This window comes from Drosophila subpulchrella, chromosome 2R (genome assembly GCF_014743375.2).
Source record: "Drosophila subpulchrella strain 33 F10 #4 breed RU33 chromosome 2R, RU_Dsub_v1.1 Primary Assembly, whole genome shotgun sequence".
NCBI lineage: Eukaryota > Metazoa > Arthropoda > Insecta > Diptera > Drosophilidae > Drosophila > Drosophila subpulchrella.
The window spans coordinates 1982328-2002821 of NC_050611.1; the positions used below are offsets into that span (position 1 = coordinate 1982328).

General features: G+C 39.7%; 3 protein-coding genes across 6 annotated transcripts; 2 read left to right on the forward strand and 1 right to left on the reverse strand.

Moving 5' to 3' along the window:
- The first annotated feature begins 1710 nt into the window (after positions 1 to 1710).
- LOC119552164 (long-chain-fatty-acid--CoA ligase 3) lies at positions 1711 to 19807 on the forward strand. Of its 4 annotated transcripts, XM_037861984.1 has the most exons (11): positions 1711 to 1892; positions 2318 to 2350; positions 11484 to 11702; positions 13405 to 13540; positions 15436 to 15874; positions 15934 to 16140; positions 17023 to 17497; positions 17557 to 17729; positions 17791 to 18054; positions 18111 to 18386; positions 18452 to 19807. In XM_037861984.1, the coding sequence occupies exons 3-11, from the start codon at positions 11680 to 11682 to the stop codon at positions 18604 to 18606; spliced, it is 2148 nt and encodes a 715-aa protein (XP_037717912.1). In that variant the 5' UTR covers positions 1711 to 1892; positions 2318 to 2350; positions 11484 to 11679; the 3' UTR covers positions 18607 to 19807. The 4 variants fall into 4 exon arrangements, with proteins under 4 accessions (XP_037717912.1, XP_037717913.1, XP_037717915.1 ...); XM_037861985.1 differs by lacking the exon at positions 2318 to 2350; XM_037861987.1 differs by lacking the exons at positions 2318 to 2350; positions 11484 to 11702.
- Positions 13556 to 15224, forward strand: LOC119552167 (cytochrome b-c1 complex subunit 6, mitochondrial). The gene has a single exon (XM_037861990.1). It carries the CDS (start codon positions 14258 to 14260, stop codon positions 14516 to 14518), a length of 261 nt encoding a protein of 86 aa, XP_037717918.1. The 5' UTR covers positions 13556 to 14257; the 3' UTR covers positions 14519 to 15224.
- Positions 16143 to 16948, reverse strand: LOC119552165. Its single transcript, XM_037861989.1, has 2 exons — positions 16496 to 16948; positions 16143 to 16442 (listed from the first exon to the last, which is right to left on the reverse strand). The coding sequence occupies exons 1-2, from the start codon at positions 16828 to 16830 to the stop codon at positions 16205 to 16207; spliced, it is 573 nt and encodes a 190-aa protein (XP_037717917.1). The 5' UTR covers positions 16831 to 16948; the 3' UTR covers positions 16143 to 16204.
- Positions 19808 to 20494: the final 687 nt, after the last annotated feature.

The window sequence follows — 20494 nt, forward strand, 5'->3', positions numbered from 1 at the left end:
TTGTAAGCTAATCGCTATTTCATGAGATCAATAATAACGAGAACGGAAGCAGAAGCCAAAGTTTTAAAAAGGTAGAAAAAATGGTAAAATATCTTAAAAACACCAAATGTGTACCTATGGTACCCATGGCGTTTAGACAAACAGACCGCTTTATCGATTCGTTTAGTGTTCTTGATTAGGAATATATATATTTTATAGGGTCTGATACGTATCTTTTATTGCGATAGAAACTTCTGACTTACATTGTTACACCTTCTTCAAAAGTATACAAAACTTGTATTACTAATATTTTAGATGGCTCAGCGTGTTTTTTTTAACTTCTTGCGGCATGATTTAAATACCTTAAAGCCGTACAAGCTGGTCAGAACAGAGGAGTGGAGGGTTCTAGGTGAACCCTTTTTTATACAGCACAATTCTTGCACTTCTTAGTGTATTTCACAGCAGCATGACCCAAGAAGGTATTTTTGTCATGATTACCGAGCCGATAGCCCCTGCAGGAATTGAAATAGCCTCGAATTTTCCCTTAAAACTGAATTAACTGAACTGAATACCAACATTAAAGCTAAAAAATTCAATATTTTAGAATCAAGGCGCCATGTGTTCTTCCTCTTCATGAAATGTAAAGATGCAACGTTTTCTAACAGAAATGTTAAGATTTTTCTAACATTTCTGTTAGATTTTGATACATCTTAACATTTCTGAGAAATTTCAAAATACGGTGTGTGTCCAGACTACGTTCGAATGGTCTGGCAGCAGGGATACTTTTAATTTGCTAGCGGCAACGCTGTAGATTTTAAATCAAGAAATTTAAATTCTGAGAATCTTAACATCAGGTTTGAATCTTTACTTATTTTAATAGTATCTACATAGACACGTTTCTACGTAGATAGAATGTAATGTAATTTCGTTAAGTCCTGATGAATTTTCTGTACATGACATTTTTATAATTCCGAAAATATTTTGTATGTCAAATTAAATATTTGTTGTAAGAGATGCATTTTTTATTCATGGAAATTTTTTCAAGAATTCTAAAATTTAAAAAGTGTTTTATAATGTTTATATCTTTATTTAAACATTTTCGGAAAATGTATGAAATATTTCCCCAAAAACTGAAATACTATTAAGCTGCTACGTTGTTTGTATGAATCAGCTGATGAATAGGTGAACAAAATTCAACAATTAAACGCCTTTGGAAATAACCTAGTTGAAAAATACATGTACAAGAACAAGGTTCGAATTAAATTCCGCTACTAATTAACTGATTTTTAAATCACTTGATAACAAGTTCATTTGGTTCAGTTCCAAAATCGTTTTCTGAGAAATATCGGTACTGACTGAACTCTAGAAGTATCGATAGCATCGCATAACATCGAATTGGTTCCATCTCTAGCAAAAATGCAAATAGATTTCGAAAAGTAAGTCTGCAGAACCGCTAAAAAGAGGAAAAAGGGCCGAAAAAGCAACAGCAAATGTTGGTGGCATGATGTGAGTTAAAATGCAGTCGGTGCAGTGAGAACGCAAATCAATTGCAATAAAGATTGATTGAAAACGCCAGAACAACTCACACAGAACGCAGTCATCATCGGCATTTGACGGCTGCGAGTGTGTGCGTGAGCGAGAGAGAGGCGGAGAGAAAGAGCGCGGCGAGAGCGCTGCGGCGAAGGAGAAAGAAATTAATCTCGTGGCAAAAGCGAACGGCGAAAAGTTCAGAAACAAATTCCAATTGGGACTCGGCGAGTGAGTTTCGTTCGCGGATGGAAAAGTAAAAAGCGGCGGCAACATTTACTGTTCTTTGTGCGTCTTTCCGTCACTTGTGCGGGCGCCAAGCTAACTGAATCAAAAATCACAAAAAAACACCTAAAACGCAATTCAAAATACAACCCAGAGTGTGTGTAAGTAGAAAAGTGATTTCGAGTGGCGTGATAAACACACCGACACACACACGTGCGCGCTGCCCTGGCCGTGTGTCTGTGTGAGTACCAGCGAGCATTTGTGCAGTTTTGTGAAAGTTTTGCGAAAGTTTTATCAATTAAAGCGCAGACTATCTAAAGGAAAAGTCCGAAGGTTCCGAGAACAAGTATCTGTAGAGACGAGTGGGAAAAGCGCGTTGACGCCAACGCAACATCTTATTTTATGCTGGTATTACGTGTGCGTTGGGGTGCGTGTGTGTGTGTGCGTGCGTTCTCATTGGCAAAACGTCATTTTACATAATCGGTGTTTTATTTCGATCCGTGATCCACTGGCTGATTCTGATTCTGTATTTTGTTCTGAAAATCGTTGCATGTGCGCCCACGAAAATCCCGCCTCCGCCGTCTAGAACTGAGAATACAGCTCTCTGAGGCACACGTAGGTAAGTCTGGATTCGGTTCTCTCTCGCCGGCTTGCTTTTTCCTCTTTTTTTTCGGATGTCACGCCACCTTATCTATTTACCCAATAAATTCGGTTGGCCAGCAGTCAACAACCCCCTCCCTTGACCCAATTTGAAAGTCTAAGTGCTGGTGCAAGCACTGCACTTTCCTTATGCAATTGGTTGCCATTGGCAGCCCAGACTAATTTTGTTTGCCGTTTGTTTATTGATTTGTTTGGCTTTCGCCACACGATTACAGTAGGGCCTCCTAAGGTGGCCCCCAAAACAAGTTCTTCATATGGCCCGGAAAATAACACGAAGTTTTAAGGGTACTCAGACGATATCTTGTCTTTTTCGGTTCATTAAGATATTTTTAAATACATATTTTCATATCGAGCGTGCACTGTCGCACTTAAAAGCATAGTACACCATCTTATGTTGCGGGCTAAAAATCATTAAAATCAGATTTGAAATACAAACGAATAATTTGGTTTTGTTTGTACTTAGTCTAGCCACCAAAAGGCATTCCAAAAGTATTTGAAAAAATATGTTATTCCTTTTTATTTATTTATTTTTTAAAATTTGTATTCATATCTTGACCTTAATAATAAACAAATACATTCTATTTCACTAGAGGCTTTATTTTAATGTCTGTTTAAAGTCCAGTCAAGCGGAAGTATTTAATGTAATTAAAAATTCCACTAGAACTATAATTATTCTGAAAAGCTTCGGTTATATTTCGTTTTTTAATCGCTCTGAACTTTCAGTTCAAATAATTAGACTTGTTGAAGTTTGACTGTATTTTTTCCCCGCCTTACGGTTATTTTTAACCTGTTAATTGCATTCCTTCCCAAGTTCCCAAGGCAGTTTAAATTGTAATTAGATGCGAGCAGAAGGGTCCCGTTCCATTTTAAACCTACGCACATAAACAAAATATCTCTTGCGCTCTCTCTCTCTCTCTCTCGCTCTCTTGACGGGTTTCCCCTACTTGGCTTGCACGTGTAATTTTCTTGTAACGCGTTCTGCGCAAGCTCGCTCTTATCCCCCTCTCTCTCGCTCACTGCACATATCTCTCTCTTTGTCTCGGCTTGTTATACCAACTGAAAATCATGCGAGTTTTATCTTCTGGGTGCCGTGTGTCATCTGTTTTCAATACCTCGAGACCAGCTGAGCGGTGGGCGGTGGACGGCGGGATGTGGGTGGTGGGTGGTGGGTGAGCCAGTGGCTGGGTAGGTTGCACTTTTCATGCCACGCTTTTGTTTCTAGGGCGCGGCTTCCACTGTGGCCGGAAACGCGCCTCAGACAGCCGAGGTGGAAGCACTTAATAATCGGAATATCGCTCACATCACCGCTGCCGGTAGTAGTTGTTTTCCACTAGGCAGTACATCAAACTGGGAGGAATTTAGAGGTTCAGCCGGTTCAGATAGACCTGCGATAAGCAAGCTAAGTGCCCACGTCCGAAATTAGGTACATTCCGGGTCACAAAGGTAGGAACTAAAGAAATGTATCTGTAGCTTTGGAAGAGAACACCTTCTGAAGCAATGACCGATAAAGTTGTGTTTTGGTTTAATGAATTAGGGAGTAATAGGGACCACAAGACGGTTAAAGTATAGTCATCTTAGTTAATATTGAGACCTACAAATCTTATGATGTTATTGGATTATAAATCATGCATTACATTACAAATGTAAATAATGTCCACCCCTAAGAAGATCTTAAACCTAACTTAAAGGGCTCTTATTTTTTTCCTGGTATTACAATTTATCTTTAATTATTTAAGTGTTAATGGGATCTAAATAAGTTTTTAAGTAAAAATAGCTCTTTACAAAAAAGGTTCTTGAGATATTGAGTTGATAATAAAAAAGTTTTAATCTATATTGAGACTGCAAGAGTTACCCCTTAAAGTATTTTTGAACTGAGGAAATTAACTTTTGAGATGGTATTATTAATTAATGTTGTTTTAGGTACATTCAAAGGTAAAAAAAAAAATATGTTCCAAAATTGAAACCTTATCGTCCCTCTAAAACTACATAAGTTCATTGATTTTTAAGGAGTACTACTGTATTTTTTAAGGTACCTAATTAAACCCAGCTTATGGGAATTTAATAGCAGAAGAAACACCATCCGGAAGAATGTCGAGAGGGGGTAAAACGCCCACTGTTCCACCACCTGCAGTGACCCCCTCCCACTCGAAAAGTTTCCACCTCGTGGGCGGGCCACGCTTGCCGGTCTCAGCTTTCATTCATGGCCAGACCGCCCAGTTTTCCGCCCGACTCTCATTTGCGGTGGCCTCATGTAAACAATTTGCTCTTTGACCTTTTACACTCTGCCCCTGGGTCGCTGCCTGTGCTTTCTCTCTCGCTCGCTCGCTCTTCGCCCTGAAGTCACAGCGCAGTACAGTACACTCACACTCACAGGCGACCGGCTCTCAACATTTCTCTCTTCGCCGCATTATTTTTGTACTTTGTTTCAAGCTCACGGCGGCAGCGTTTCCCCTGAAACTCATACGATTTTCAGCTGGTATATCGAAGGAAAAACGTGCCACAGTGCTTGCCGCTTGCCACCCAACCACCCCAGAATGCCACCCTCCTTTCGCCCAGTGCCTCGTGACTTTTCCGTTGCCACACTGAGCTAAAATTTGTGTTACATTTTACAAAGAAAAAGAAACAGTTTATAGATAAAGTGTGTCTTGGATTAGAATCAAAATCGCTACATATTTGGCAGTATTAGTTTTATGGTACAAAATCTTATGGGCATAAAGCGATAGAAGTTCAACTGTTTAACCTTTTTAAAAACGATTTTTAACTAATCTTTACTAATGTCAAAAAAGTTTATTAATTTTTAATAAATTACGTGTGTTGTGTTGTTGCTTTGGTTACTATTTGATAAAAAAAACTACCGTAAAATAGTAAGTTGGGTGTATCTTGTTGTTGTGAGAGTTACTATTTTATTGTTAAAATTGACAATACGAAGACTTTCAGTTTCTATTTATCTATTATATTAGTAAATTTGACCCAAAAGTTATTTAATGTGCGGTTAGTAACATAAATAAATTATGAAAACATCCATTTTGTATCCAAAATGCGATATTAAATAAATTTTACTATATACATTATGTAGTAAAATTCAAGGTTTCTGTATTCTGAAATTTGTAATTCGATAACTTAGAAATTTGTACTGTGCAGCTGCAGTTTCTGATTCTCATTTTCCTTTCCCCAATACTCGGGCGCAGAGTCAAAAATAGTCACGCGATGTCTGGCGACTGGTGTCTGACCCACGCCCCGCCCACCGCTGCCCTCGGTCGTCAGCCACCCCTGGAATTTGGGTTGTAATGACAATCTGTAATCGGCCTGTTGCCCAACCCCTGGATTTGGCAGCTTGCCCGGCTCTTCAGCGGCTTAACTTCACCGCTATTTTTCGGATTGCCCGATGCAACAGCTGCAGATTGCGCTACATCTCTGCCTTTTTAATTGTCGATCCGTTATTTTACGTAACTGCAGACTCAGTGCATAAGGGTGACTTCTAATTACCGACCTATTATGGAAGATGTTATATGATATGATAATATGAAGACCAAAAACTATTGTTATCTATTGATGTTCTTTTATTTTATAGAAATAAAATAAAAATATTTATTTCTAGGGATCATATTTGGTTAATATTAGGGCTTTTATTTGGAAATGAAAGCATTATGCTTATTTTATTTGAAAAACATAAACTTAACTCTGTACTTTACTTCTTTTGTAAGCTTTATTTTTGTAAGACCTTGGTTTGGTTCCCGTTTCTATTTCTGGTTGGCATGCCAACCCATTTTTTTTACCTCGTTTGCGATTCGAAAATGTTCTATGTTTGGCAAGCGGCAGGTTTAGAAAACAAGTCGATTCTATCTCACTTTCAGTGGCAGTGGCTTGGAAAACAGGGGGAAATGAGTGCTGGTAAACCCTATAGCGATTGTCAGCACAAGAGGGAGTAAAAACCCCTCTAATCTAAGCCCCTGGATCGTATGAGCATTATTTGTGTTTGTTTTAGTCATGACTTTGGTAGATTTTCTAACCGGTTTCGCGCAGTACCGCTTCGATTAAACCGGGTTTTTGGCTTTGCCTACTGCCCCCACCTCTCACGATCATGGCCATAGTTTGTTTTCCTCTGGAAAATTTCACTCGAGCACGTGCTCTGCGCTCGATGGTCACTCTAAGGATAAGTACTCGCTTGTCTAGGTCATTTATTTTAGCGCTACGGCTGCCTTACTTTCACACACACACCAATTTACATACGTATCTCGAGCATTCACGCGAAGTGAGCGAGTGCAAAAGAGAGTTCCCCGATCTTTCTTTCTCCCTGCGGGTGAGTGGGTGTAGTTCTCTCTCCTTTCTCTCTTTCTCCGAGGCGTAATCAAATTTATTTTTATTTATTTTCGCCTCCAAAACACACCCACACACACGGTCAGTCGGTTGTTTGTTTGGCATGTTTGTTACTCTTTCTCTGTGGCTCATTTTCATTCAATGAAATATTCAACGCCCCGTGCAAAAGTTGTTCTCACTTGCTGATGCTGCTGAGGCCACACAGGAAACTATTCTTGATTCTATAGTATTCTTCTTAAACTTCAAGTCTAAACTAAAACTGTCTTGTTAAGGAGAAAAATAAATAAACTCTTGATTTACAAAACATGGGATTTGGAATATTGATTCCAAGGCATGAGAATTCGATGCTTAAACTTCAGATTTAAACTGAATTGATTTTACCTTTATCAGGTATTATATGGGATTATTTTAGAGATCTCATCGATCTTAAAATACCTCTATAAGATGAGTCTTTAATATCGGGACCAAAATATTTTTAGGCCATTTTCAAATAATTTCGGAAGATGATTTTAATAATCTTGATCTTGCCCCAAATATATTTTCATAAGAATAGAACTGAAATGATCATACTTTATATTATCATATTATTGATCTTTTAAATTAATCTACCAAATGACCAATATTTTCTCCCTGTGTGGTATTGTTGTTGTCTTTATTTCAATCTCGTTTGAGCAATTTTTCTCGTTTTTATGTGTGTACTGCGACTGCAAAAAAAAGTATTTTTATTTTGGACTTTGACACAGTCATACGATGATTTTGTTACCCCATTATTCGCGGAGAACGACCGCTCGAGGGAGCGAGACAGACGGAGATATAGCAGACACTCACGTAATGCCGCCTGTATGAAAATAAATGAATCAAATGTTGCACTTTAATTTAAATTTGCATTATGCGCATTCGCGGCGGGCAGAATAATGTCGGGTTCTCACATTTTTACTTCGTGCCACCGCCTGCCCCCCGCCAATGTCAAGGCAATCAGTTCCCCTACTATTTCCCATAATAACCGGCACCTTGACCAAAGTTCAAGTAACATTTATGCAAGCACTATAGTAGCGTTTTCAATTGTAAACATTGTAAGCGCTGATCGAGGAGAATCGAATAACACACAGGTGTCGAAAACTAGGGCTGAGAAAGTATTTCACAAACAAAAAGTTAAAAGTTGAGTCACTCGTTCGCTTTCTGCTGCGCAACTTCGCACAACAAAGTGAAATATACCAAATATTTGTGTGATAAACGCAAATGAAGTCCACGTAAGTGGACACGTTTATGTCGAAGGCATTTGTGGTGACGTGTTCTTTATAAGTTTAGGATTTCTCTTTGTTGCTGTTCTATACAATTAATGTATAACGCTTTAATTTTGGCATTGCTTGGCGGTTTCGTAATGTCTGAGCTGGGAGCTCGAAGCGATCTTGGACTTTGGCAGCTAATTTACTTGTAGTTTTCCGTTTTGTGAAGTTGCAATGCCATCAAAAACAACAATTTGTAGGCACCAGCAAAAAAGTTTTTTTCAAGTTCGAGGTTTGCTCTACTTTATTCTCTTTATTTTCGTGGCGTTTCCAGGTGTATTTTCAGATTAAATCAAGCACAACGTGCTGTTCGTTTGCACAATGCTTTTCAGCCGGTGGCAGTCTGTCGTGCAATGTACGCAAATAATAATAGCAATCAATACGAATACGGAATGAGCTTGTGTACCTTAGCACCACTGCAGTTGGGAAAAACAGTTACGAGTACCTACCGTTGTCAGTTGTAATTAATACAAGGTTTGTGCCTTTGTTTTAATAGAAGCAATTAAGTGAGTTCCCCCCTTAAATTAGAAACAGTTTGCCTTGCGCAATCAAGTTAAGTCTGCCTGTAGAAAAATGATTTCGAATATTTAACCATATTTCGTATTTTTATTTGCATCGGGTTATAAGCTAATGTTTGTATGACAGTCAACAATTATACTTCCGAAAGTGCTTTTTAACCGAACCATAAAGCTTATCAGCATATAAACCCATTGATCTGAAATATCCATAATTATTGTTATTGTTTACCTTAAAAATGTATAATTTTTTAATCATTATTATAATGCGATTATAACCAGCAAAACAGCCTTTTCGGAAATGTCATTTTAAGATTATTATATATTAATTATATTAAAATTGTTTAAAAACATTCCAATAATTTTGAATGTGAATTAAGTTTTATTCGCAATTTTACTGGCCAACGTTGTTAACCTTCAGTATCTTTTAAACTTTAAAGTAATCATTGTAAGACATTACCCATACGCCGCGCGTGTGCCATTTAGCCCCAAAGGTTTGCAAATCAGATTCAATCAGTTTTTAGAGTAGTGCTTATTTAGGCGCAACCACCATAATTTGCTCACATGTGCGACATCGCACTCTACTGAGCAGAGGGACAGTGTGGGGGGCGTGTCGCGTCCAAAGTACAGATTACAGTAATCACAGGCTTAATGCGCACAATTTCCTTATTGTTTTCAACCGGACAATGATTGCTTAGTTAGAGAGAACTTTTGACATAACCTTTGTTTCCCGCACGCCATTCTCTGCGTTCTTATTTTATATTCAAAATATACTCTTTTTGTACTTCGAGTTGACACTTTGACCGCGGTGTTCAAATTCCGAATATCACTTAGTGAACTGTGAAAATTATTGTGCCCGACCTATAATGTAACTCTAAACGATTTGATATTATTGTATCCGTTACTCATGGAGTAAGCCAACCCTATAAAGTATTACTATGGACAGCAGTCCACGTAGTAACGAATCGCAAGGGGAATATGCTCGAGGAGACTATTATATGTAGCTTCAAAATTTAATATCTACTACGATAGTTCGACCGAAAAAAGTAATACACCGATCGAAAAATATTGTGATTTTCTTCAGTATTCGGTACTAAGGCGATTGTTTCAGGTGAAATTAGAAAAAGTTTACTTTAGAAAATTAAGCTAAGGACATTTGTTCATATTCTATTTCGGAATACGCGTCGATTTGTACCAAAACCATTGCAACACTCCATTCCAAGGTTATGCTCATACGCTAGTATCTGCCCATATATTTTTAGATTTTATGGATCACCTATACAATTGCTGAAAATCGTACCAATCTTATTATTTTTAAGTTATGACTAAGTTGAACAGGTTTTGGCATGGTCAGTAGTACCCCTAACGTCCGCTAGGTGCTAGTCAAAATGCCCGGGAATTTTATATTATTTAAAACAGAGTAAGGGGTATCTTTTAGTCGAGGAACACGACGTAAGCGTTTCTTCTTGCTTTTCCATTTAATTTTCATTTCCTAACCTGCAACGGCAGCTAATCAACTTTCGCCTATGTTTTGCGCCACTTGAACGCTTTGAACTTTGCACAGTGGGAGCGGGAATAAAATGTTGAAAGCTAAATTGAATACCATATATTTTTAAAAACTTTTCGGATTGCGTTTAGAGGACAATTTATAGTTAAGTTAAGCTAAATAGTTTTATTAGCAAAAAAAAGGAGAACGAAAGTGAAATTTATTCTTAAACTCTAAGTCTTCCAAACTTGAACTTTTTAGTATATTGTGGTTCGATTTACAGAAGCTTTTTACTGAATATTGGAGATTTAACATAAGAGGTGGAGATAATACATATCTGACTGTATAAATTACTTTTAACCCACTGTGCTGATTGTTTCGCCAACTTTTTATTTCGCATATATTTAAATACCGAATTGTGTTGTTTGCGCAGCCTTCGTTATGTTTTCATATTCTCTTTCTTCGCAAACAAAACACGTATTCACACCGTTTACGACTCTTCTGCTCCGAGTTTAAACCATATGACGGCGGTACGAGGGATAACCGTCCAGAAGATCTGTATTTTGGGGCCAGTTCAATGCACTCCACCGAAGCGGACTGAAATAAAGTTTCACATTTATATACCCTTTTATATCACTCGCATATCACATGAGTTGAGAGTTTTGAGAGATTGCATAAGTTGTGAACTTTGGGCGCTCTTCGTTGTTTATCAGGGACGGCAGATTCTAAGGAACCCATTTGATATTGGCTTTCGAAGCGGATAAACCTTGGTATAGCGGACTTTGGCCTTGCCTTCGGCATTTGTTCAAAAATACAATAAAAAACGAGAACGTATTCTTTCGTAAGTTGTGTAAATTAATGCCAACGAATTTGTATAGTTTCTATTGATGTCCCCGACCTATTCCAATGTTTATCTACCTTTACTAATGGGTGGTATAGGAGAGAGAGAGAGAGAAAGTGATCGTGTGAACTAGAGAGTCCGATTACGCAACCACTCTCTTGCTTTTTATTTCAAACTGCCAGTCTAATTTTAATTTTTCGCTATATATACTCTTTTATTTGTTGATACTATCTTTAATCAATGTTCATGTTTTTATTATCAGCATTTTGGTTTTTGGCAGATATCCAGAAAACCCAATGCATAACAGAAACTTGTTGGGCTTCCATTTCTGATTTGATTATAATATTTATGAAGGTCAGAATGTTACCTAATTTACGCTTGCTTTGATAATTATTATCTATTTAAAGAGAGGAAATGGAAAATTACTCTGTGTACCAAGGTTCCATGATATTATATCAGATCCTAAAAGTTTTGGTTTTTCTTTGTTTGGTTAAGAATTTTTGTTATTATGTCATTAAACACTTTTGGTTACGGTTTATGCAATTAAGCAAACTTCCATGCTTTCCTTGTTTTTGTATTTCCACCATTTTGTTGTCTTCTCATTTTCACTACATAAATGCATATATTCGTTTTCTTTCCGGTTGCAGGTGAAAACAACAAACAACATCTGGAGAGGGACACCTGACATCATCGTTTTATTGTAGCATCCATTGTTTGTTCGTTCTTGCCATCTATCAGAGCTAAGCTCTTTTGGAGGATATCCCCCCACCTCACTTGTTCCCACCACCCATCAAGATAATCCATTGAATTCAAATATCGGACAAATAAAAAACAAGCGGCAAGATGTTCATCGAAGATGATGCGCAGTAAGTAGATATATTTGATCAAATCTGTCTAATTTTATGCTTGCTTTTATTGTATTCCATGTGTTATTGCTAGCTTTTGGTTATGGTTTTTTTTGGATATGGGGGAAAATATTATAATGCAATGTATTTCATCTAGAAACACTGTCTTTCATTCAAATTTTTGCTTACCAAAAAGGAAACTTTTAGAGTTTTTAAAGCTACATATTGGGATAGTTTAAAAATAACGAGTTACATTTTCACTCATAAATGCAGATTTCATTGCTAGAGATGTTATTTGAAAGTTTTAAATTGAAACCAAGTAATCGAGCCATAAATAAATAAAATTACTAAAAGGAAGTGACCTATAATATTTCCTGTGAAATACTGAAATTTTTAGCTTATCGTTCAGGGAAATGGACGTCATACCGACTTGCGCAATCGAAGTTCAAGGCTGGTGTTCGATTTGCTGATCAGGCCACCACCAACTCATGATGTCTTTATCAAGTGTGCAGTCTTCAACTATAGTTTGCACTATGAATTATAAAAAGTGCCTCACATAAGCAGTATATAATATACGATTTTATATATGAATAAATATGAATCTCAGCATGACTCGTTTTCGAAGATAACTAGCTTTTCTAGCTTAGTTAGTTAGTAACTGGTTTTCAAATTAACCCAACAACGGGCGATAACCAATTACGGATAAGCCAAATTCCTAGTACAGTGCCTTTCCGTTTTTCAAATGAAACTTGTACTATTTTAATTAATTTAGCAATGCGATAATAAGTTTATCTAGTGTTCTGGTGACAAGCGGTCAAATTTTTAATAAGAAATCAAAATTTAAAAATATTTGGCATGAGTGTTTTGTCTAAATGCAATTAAGTAAAGTGATAAAAAACCGAAATAATGGCGGCACTCTTAATGGAATTGCAAAGAAAGTGAGATTTGCTGACAAAATATTGGGAATTTTTCGGGTGTTGATAAGTACAAAAATAAACTAAAGATAGCCGTGTGGAAGAAATAGTTTAGTGAGCTACTTGGTTCTAAAACAAAAAAGTCAAGGTTTTTAACGTAAAAGTGTAAAGCATACGACCCATAAATTAGGTCAACCTTTTGTGAAGTATTTCACATCATAAAGATAGCTCGATGATTAATGAAATATAGCAAATATCCTTGATTTTTGACACGTTTTATAGGGTAATTGCCAACCAATATTGTTGGTTGTAGATTGTTCTTTGATGGTCGATAGTAAGTCAGACGTATGGAAGGTCCAGACGAGTGCCAGACATATGTACGCTTAAGATTTAGTTCATTACAATGGCGTACCACTTGGGCCCCTTGAGGGTGAGGTATTGCTGGCGATTCGGGCCTCGGCTCGTTACGGCTAATCAATCTCTAGCTGATAAACAGCCGAACACCCCCGGAGCGCTCCACTTGCTATCGCCCGTTTGAAAAGCGTTTTCTGAGCACCGAGAATCGAACTGAGCGTGAGAGTCTACCCCTTTCCGCTTTCGGACTTTCAAGACCTGCTAACTAACAGTGGCAGCAGCAGCAGGTGGTGATATCAGTTGGTTTTCGGCTTGCGACGGCGCTACAACGAGTGGGTGGGTGCAGTGGGAGAAACCGGGGCGTATACGTGATGAGCCGTGGAAACCGATAGTTCTTCCCTGCTCAAATTTGCATACCAATTGGCCACTAATTGTATTTTTTATTGCCATTCCAGAATGGACAGCTTTTGGGTGCAGAGCGCCATTGGCGCGATCAAGGCGATCGCCTTCATGTACGACATCATCACGCTGCCGGTCTACCTGGTGCTGCAAAAACCCTGGAAACGTCGACAGGACTCGCGTCGGGTGAAGGTGAGTAGTTTGGCGGGCATCCGGACTAACTTTGCTAGTGGAAAATAGTGGAAAAAGCCACTCACTTACGCAGCCAATCAGTGCGACGGCTGTAACTATCTCTAGAATCGTGTAGTTGAAATACTTTCGACTTTGCCCTGACCGTTCCAAAGTACAGATACTTGGCTACCTAGCTACAATCGCTTGCTTTAGTTTCGTATATATATTTTTCAAAACTGCACCCTTGCTTATCAGTTTGATTCCGTTTTTTTCACGTTCATTTCCTATCATAGAAGCAAGTTCCAGGCAGGTGCCTCTTTTATTTCATTTCTATTTTCTATCTACGAGCATGACGACTTTTGATTTATTGACCAGGTCCACTTTTTCCCCTATCTATTTGTCTTTATCAGAGATTCACTTTTTATACGGCCATTAGCCCAAGCGATTTTCTTCATTTCGCTTTGCTTTATTATTTCGCGAATGTTAGGACACCCATATAGACAACGCAGGTGGTCCTGATAAGAGAATCGTGTAGAGTAAGACAATGGAGGTTTTTGTTAACTGCAGAAAAACTAGGAAGTTCTCTTACGTTTAACTAATGTTTCATATGCATAGTTAGCCATGATAGTATAAAGACCTCAGCTGTCAGTCGAGGAATAATACAAATATTTATATACAAGAGTTAACTGGAATCGTTCTCCGGAAAATAAATTCGTCAGATTCTTTAAAACTTTAAATATGCCATTTAAAAGCTGGATTTGGCTGCCTGTCGTTAAGGCCGAGAATGACGAAGAGGAGTTAGTCGATCCGCAAGCAGCCCTTAGGGAGAAATGCCTAGCTAAGGGTCATATTGATTCCCTTTACAAAAAGTATCAAGAGTGCAATGATCGTGTAAACGGGAAGTCCAAAACAACCGAGACTTGCATGGAGGAATTATTCGACTTCGTTGCTGAATTGGACCATTGCGTTGCTCACAGTCTTTTCAAAAAACTAAAATAACTAAATAGTCACGGATCAAAACCTTCGCTGCACAAAAATTAAATTAGCAATTGAATAAACGACCCTATGAAATTTAAGAAAATGTAACTTCTTAGAACAAAAATATAATTATTTCCAGCTAAAACTCGTTCAGGAAAAGCCCCAGCTGAGGGTCTCTTTATCTGATTTTTCACTATCTAAATGGAGCGCCAAAAAGGTGGCCTTTTTAGTCGGCTGATAAGGTTTATGGGTATCGGTTATGTTAACGTCAAAAGCTAAAACCGCTTGCATCATAAATTTAGTGTGTAACTTGCTATAAACTTCTTAAATAATAAATTGCTGTACATTGGTTTTAGTCAAATCCTGCTGATGGATCATAAATAACAATGGTGATATGGTACATTTATAATAGGGACTAGCAAATCTTTATCCGATTCTATGGCTAAACCAGCTTCTCATCGCATATCTCAACTCCTTCCTCTACAGGCAAAGCCCATTAACCAGAAAATGTTGGTCGATGAGTCCAAGTACGCGCCGGATGACATTGAGGTTTAACTTTTGCAAATGTGTTTTTAATTATTTTATAATACTATCTGTTATGGAACGTACACACATTACACAAACACACACACACAAACACATTGGGGCACCCCCATACCACACACACATACACACTACACACGCACAATAAATGTTCCAAGGACTGGTGTTCGTACCCAGAGTTGAATCCCCTGTTTGGAGACTCTTTTTGGTGTTGGTCAACGAAACATGATCTCCTGAGTTATGGCCCTCACCTCAACAAACCCTCAAAATCTCACATGTCTGTTATCTCTCTGTCGATTTTTCTATGGTGTCCCTCCCCTAATCTGGCGTTTTTTTCAAATCGCAACCTCTGGCACGACGTTAAAGTAATCGCCCCGATTTTGCACATTTTCCAGGCGAAGATCGTGCGGAACGATGACAATGAGCTGACCTACCGGACTACGGATCCGCCGCGTGATGTCCACGTGAAGATGTTGCAGGAGAACATCGATACGCTCGAGAAGGTCTTCAACTATGTGGCCAAGACGTACACGTCGAAGCGCTGCCTGGGCACCCGCCAGATCCTCAGCGAGGAGGACGAGGTGCAGCCAAACGGCCGTGTCTTCAAGAAGTACAACCTGGGCGACTACAAGTGGAAGACGTTCACCGAGGCGGAGCGTACGGCGGCCAATTTCGGACGTGGTCTGCGGGAACTGGGCCAGAAGCCACGCGAGAACATTGTCATCTTTGCCGAAACGCGGGCCGAGTGGATGATCGCTGCCCACGGATGCTTCAAGCAGGCTATGCCCATTGTCACCGTCTATGCCACACTGGGCGATGATGGAGTGGCCCACTGTGAGTACACTGCCTAATCATAATTGCGCTCCCGAAATAACATCCGAATGTGTTGCCAGGCATCACCGAAACGGAAGTCACCACGGTTATCACCTCCCACGATCTGCTGCCCAAGTTCAAGACTCTGCTGGACAAATGCCCGCTGGTGAAGACCATTATATACATCGAGGATCAGCTGCAAAAGACAGAGACCACTGGCTTCAAGGACGGCGTCAAGATCTTGCCCTTCAGCCAGGTGGTTAAGACCGGACAGGAAAGCAAATTCGGTAAGTTGGGTTTATTTTATTATCGATCAAACGATAAATTTGTTAGGCAATGATCATTGGGCCATCACACTGAAAAAGTTTTGGCCTCGGCATGTTCTCCGTCGACAATGTCCTCACGCGCCCGAGACATTGCTCTCGATGTGGAAGTGGCCACTGGTTCTGTGGGGGCTTCGGGGTCATCGTTGTCCCCCACATTACTAATTTTATCGAATTCATCATGGCCATTCTTCTCGGGTACTTCGTCATCACTATCCGGGCCTTGTTTGAGATCAGCTTGAGGCAAGTGGTTGCAATAGCGCCACCTGTTTGAATGGCTGAATATATATATAGCTCTTAGGCACCTTACTGGTCTTACCTCATGTCAGTGCTGGAAAACTCGATGGGCTGCAACAGGATCGGCTTCGCTTGATCCACAAATTCTTTCACTGGGCTCGGACCTGGTTCTAAGTTCAGATCATCTGCTTTTGCCTCAAGTGTGACTCCCTCTGATATCTTCTCCCCATCTCCTCCTTGTTTCGAGGAATATGTTCGATATGCACGAAGGACGAGGACGCCGCAGTATACGCCAAAAAGAGTGAAAAACACAAAGCAGCTTCTCGGTTTTCCTGATGTGGCGCCTAGCAAGGCATTGCACTGTTGCACACAAGTCAAGGGCGTCAGGGTGATGAACTCCTCAAGGACTTCGGCCATTCTGATTCGAGTCTTTAATTTAAAGGATTACCTACACAATTTTGAAACAATTTTTCTTCAATACCGAAATGGTTCGGTACTACTAAAAATTTAGGTAGAGGTGACAGGATGGGGATAGCATGCTCGGCTTAATATGATATGATATTAATATATATGATATGAGCAAAGCTAATTTTGTTTGGTATCCCACAGAGAACGTGCCACCCAAGGGCGACGACATTGCCATCATCATGTACACTTCCGGCTCCACTGGCACACCCAAGGGAGTGCTGCTGTCTCACAAGAACTGCATTGCTACGATGAAGGGCTTCGTTGACATGGTTCCTATCTATCCGGATGATGTTCTGATCGGATTCCTACCCCTGGCCCACGTTTTCGAATTGGTTGCGGAGAGTGTGTGTCTCATGACCGGCGTTCCCATCGGCTACTCGACCCCGCTGACCCTAATCGACACTAGCAGCAAGATCCGACGCGGCTGCAAGGGCGACGCCACCGTGCTGAAGCCCACCTGCATGACTTCGGTGCCGCTGATTCTGGATCGCATCTCCAAGGGCATTAATGACAAGGTCAATTCGGGCTCCGCGTTCAGGAAATCGCTCTTCAAATTCCTTTACCAGTACAAAGTCAAGTGGGTGCAGAGGGGCTACAATACGCCGCTTATTGACAAGTAAGAAGAGTGCACTTAGCATGGTCATGAGTTGGTTACTAAATCTAATTCATTTGCAGATTGGTATTCAAGAAGGTGGCAAAGTTGATGGGCGGCAAAGTGCGCATTATCATGTCCGGTGGAGCGCCTCTGTCGGCAGACACCCATGAGCAAATCAAGACCTGCCTGTGCTTGGACCTGATTCAGGGCTATGGTCTCACGGAAACCACGTCCGGAGCCACAGTAATGGATTGTAAGTGACTGCAGATAGCGCTTATCTTTAAAATTGACTAATCGACTCAACCCAACTTAAGACCGCGATATGACCTATGGGCGCACTGGAGGACCGTTGACTGTTTGCGACATCCGTCTGGTCAACTGGGAAGAAGGCAACTACCGCGTCACAAACAAGCCATATCCTCAGGGCGAGGTTCTTATTGGCGGCGATTGTGTCTCTCAAGGCTATTACAAGCTGCCCGGCAAGACCAACGAGGATTTCTTCGAGGAGGACGGGCAAAGGTGGTTCAAAACCGGCGACATTGGCGAAATACAAGCTGATGGCGTACTTAAGATTATAGGTAGGTTTACTAACAGAAGGTATACGGTTCCGTTTCTGATGTTTCGCTCTCTGCAGATCGTAAGAAGGACCTGGTCAAGCTGCAGGCCGGCGAATATGTCTCCCTGGGCAAGGTTGAATCTGAATTGAAAACGTGCGGAATTATCGAGAACATTTGCGTATACGGAGATCCCACAAAGCAGTTCACAGTGGCGCTGGTCGTCCCCAACCAAAATCATCTGGAGGAACTGGCCCAGAAACATGGACTGGGGGACAAGACATTCGAGGAGCTGTGCTCATCGCCCATTATAGAGAAGGCTATACTCAAGGAAATTGCAGAACACGCGCGGAAATGTAAGCTACTGTGGAGACATTAATATATTTCCTATGTGCTGATATCGAATATCTTTATCTCGCAGGCAAATTGCAAAAGTTCGAGGTTCCCGCCGCCATCACATTGTGCAAGGAGGTTTGGTCTCCGGACATGGGACTGGTAACGGCCGCCTTCAAACTGAAGCGCAAGGATATCCAAGACAGATATCAGCATGATATTAACCGCATGTACGCCTCATGAAAGTCAATGTACTAAACGAGGGCTATTAGATGCAGCAACGACAACAACACGGAGACAACTACATTAGTGGAGCAGCAGCAATGAAGCTAGTGTGTACTAATGGCGATTTAGTAGCACCCCACACGGCATAGGCCTGCATACCAAATCCAAAACCAACCTAGCTTAAGTCCTAAAAGATCCGAAGGCCGAGCAAAACATATGAGAAAACGATTAGTCATATTGTGCATGTAAAGACAGAAAGTTCTCAGTTACCTATTGGTTTTGTTCCATTTCGTTTGCTAGAATTTTGAAAATTACTCGTTTCTCATCCTAATAAAGTACAGTTCGTTGAATTTTTGTTGGTACATAGCTGCAGCTGGGTTTGGTTTGGAAATGCGCTGTGCATGTGCTTAAAATGCTGTTGAACAGATTGACAATGATAAAGATAATGATAACTGATTGCCGATAATGAGAATGAATATTGTAAACTGTACAGTTTTCGGTTTTTAGAACATTTTGTGGCAAATGAATATTGCATAAAAAATACTTATTTTTATATTAAGCTTAAGTGGTTGCCTATTAATTATGTACATACGATATATACACACATCTATATAAATGCATATATGTGTATAATAAATCTAATATTTAGTGTACTCCTTTATGCTAAGTTTATTGTATGGAAATTTTGAAGTGATGAAATGTTGAAAGAAGAAAAGAAAGCGACTTGATTATGAATTAAAAGCAACAACTGCAAAGTGAAGACCGTAAGAATTTCCCTGGCATATGCTTCTTTGTGGCGCAGAAAAAAACATCTAAACACAAATGGAACCATCCAAAAATTATTTTTAATTACACAAAGGCAAAAAGGTTACAAAGGCAAGTGTAAAATATATTTTAGCTCAATTTAGTTAAAGAAAAAACCATCAAATGAATTTTATTAAATATATTATGTCAAACACGTAACGAGAAAAGTCAAAATTAAAATGCAACAAATGAAAGACTTAGTACCAAAATATATAAAGAAGGAAAACGCTAGTAGGCCAACAAAAGGGCCTAAATTAACGAACTAAAAAATAAATACATTTGTTTTAGATGTGCAAGAACTTTTTGAATAAATTGTAGTCATATTTTTAGTTAAACTATATATATTTAGAAAACGTTTAGCAATTTTTGTGGAAACGTTGCGTTTCTTTAAAATAAAATTCAACTGATAAAAACACACATTTTCGATTTCTATAAAATTTACGAGGGCAGGAGTTGGTACTCGTATCTCGGATTTCGAAATTGAACACTTATCACGCTGATCAAATACATAATTTTAATAATAACGAAATGAGTTATAAATAAATAAAGATGTAAGGCAATTATTACAAATAAGTATCAATGCATTATTATATTTTGGATCGTATGAAATACTGGATAAATCAATAAATGAAACTATTTTCTAGTTTTACTTGAGCGGTAAGCGAAGATATTGATTTGGAAAGGGGTTTTCGATTTTGAATTTTCGATATAAAGGTGTCGCAGGTGTGCCACGTTGTCGCGCTCCTACTTGCCCTCAAAGATTTGCAGCTGTTGCAGGGCATCGTCCGGCCGGATCTATCCACCCGCGGGTGGCTTCCCAATCCACTGTGCGTCTCTTAACAGCCGTGTCCTCGAAAACGATCTTGGTCTGGAGACTAGTAAGGCAGATCACTCACCCTCGATGTTGTCCACATGCAGCCACTTGTTGGGGAACTGGAACCGCTGGCGCTCCAGGAGCTCCCTGAATACCTCCACCTGCAACTCCAGATCGGAACAAGGTGTCCTGCCATGGAAGCTGATCATCTCTGTGCCCAACAGGGTGCACTTGCCGAGTGTCTTCTTGTGCCAGGAATCGTATTTTAAATTAACGTTAGCGTGCTCC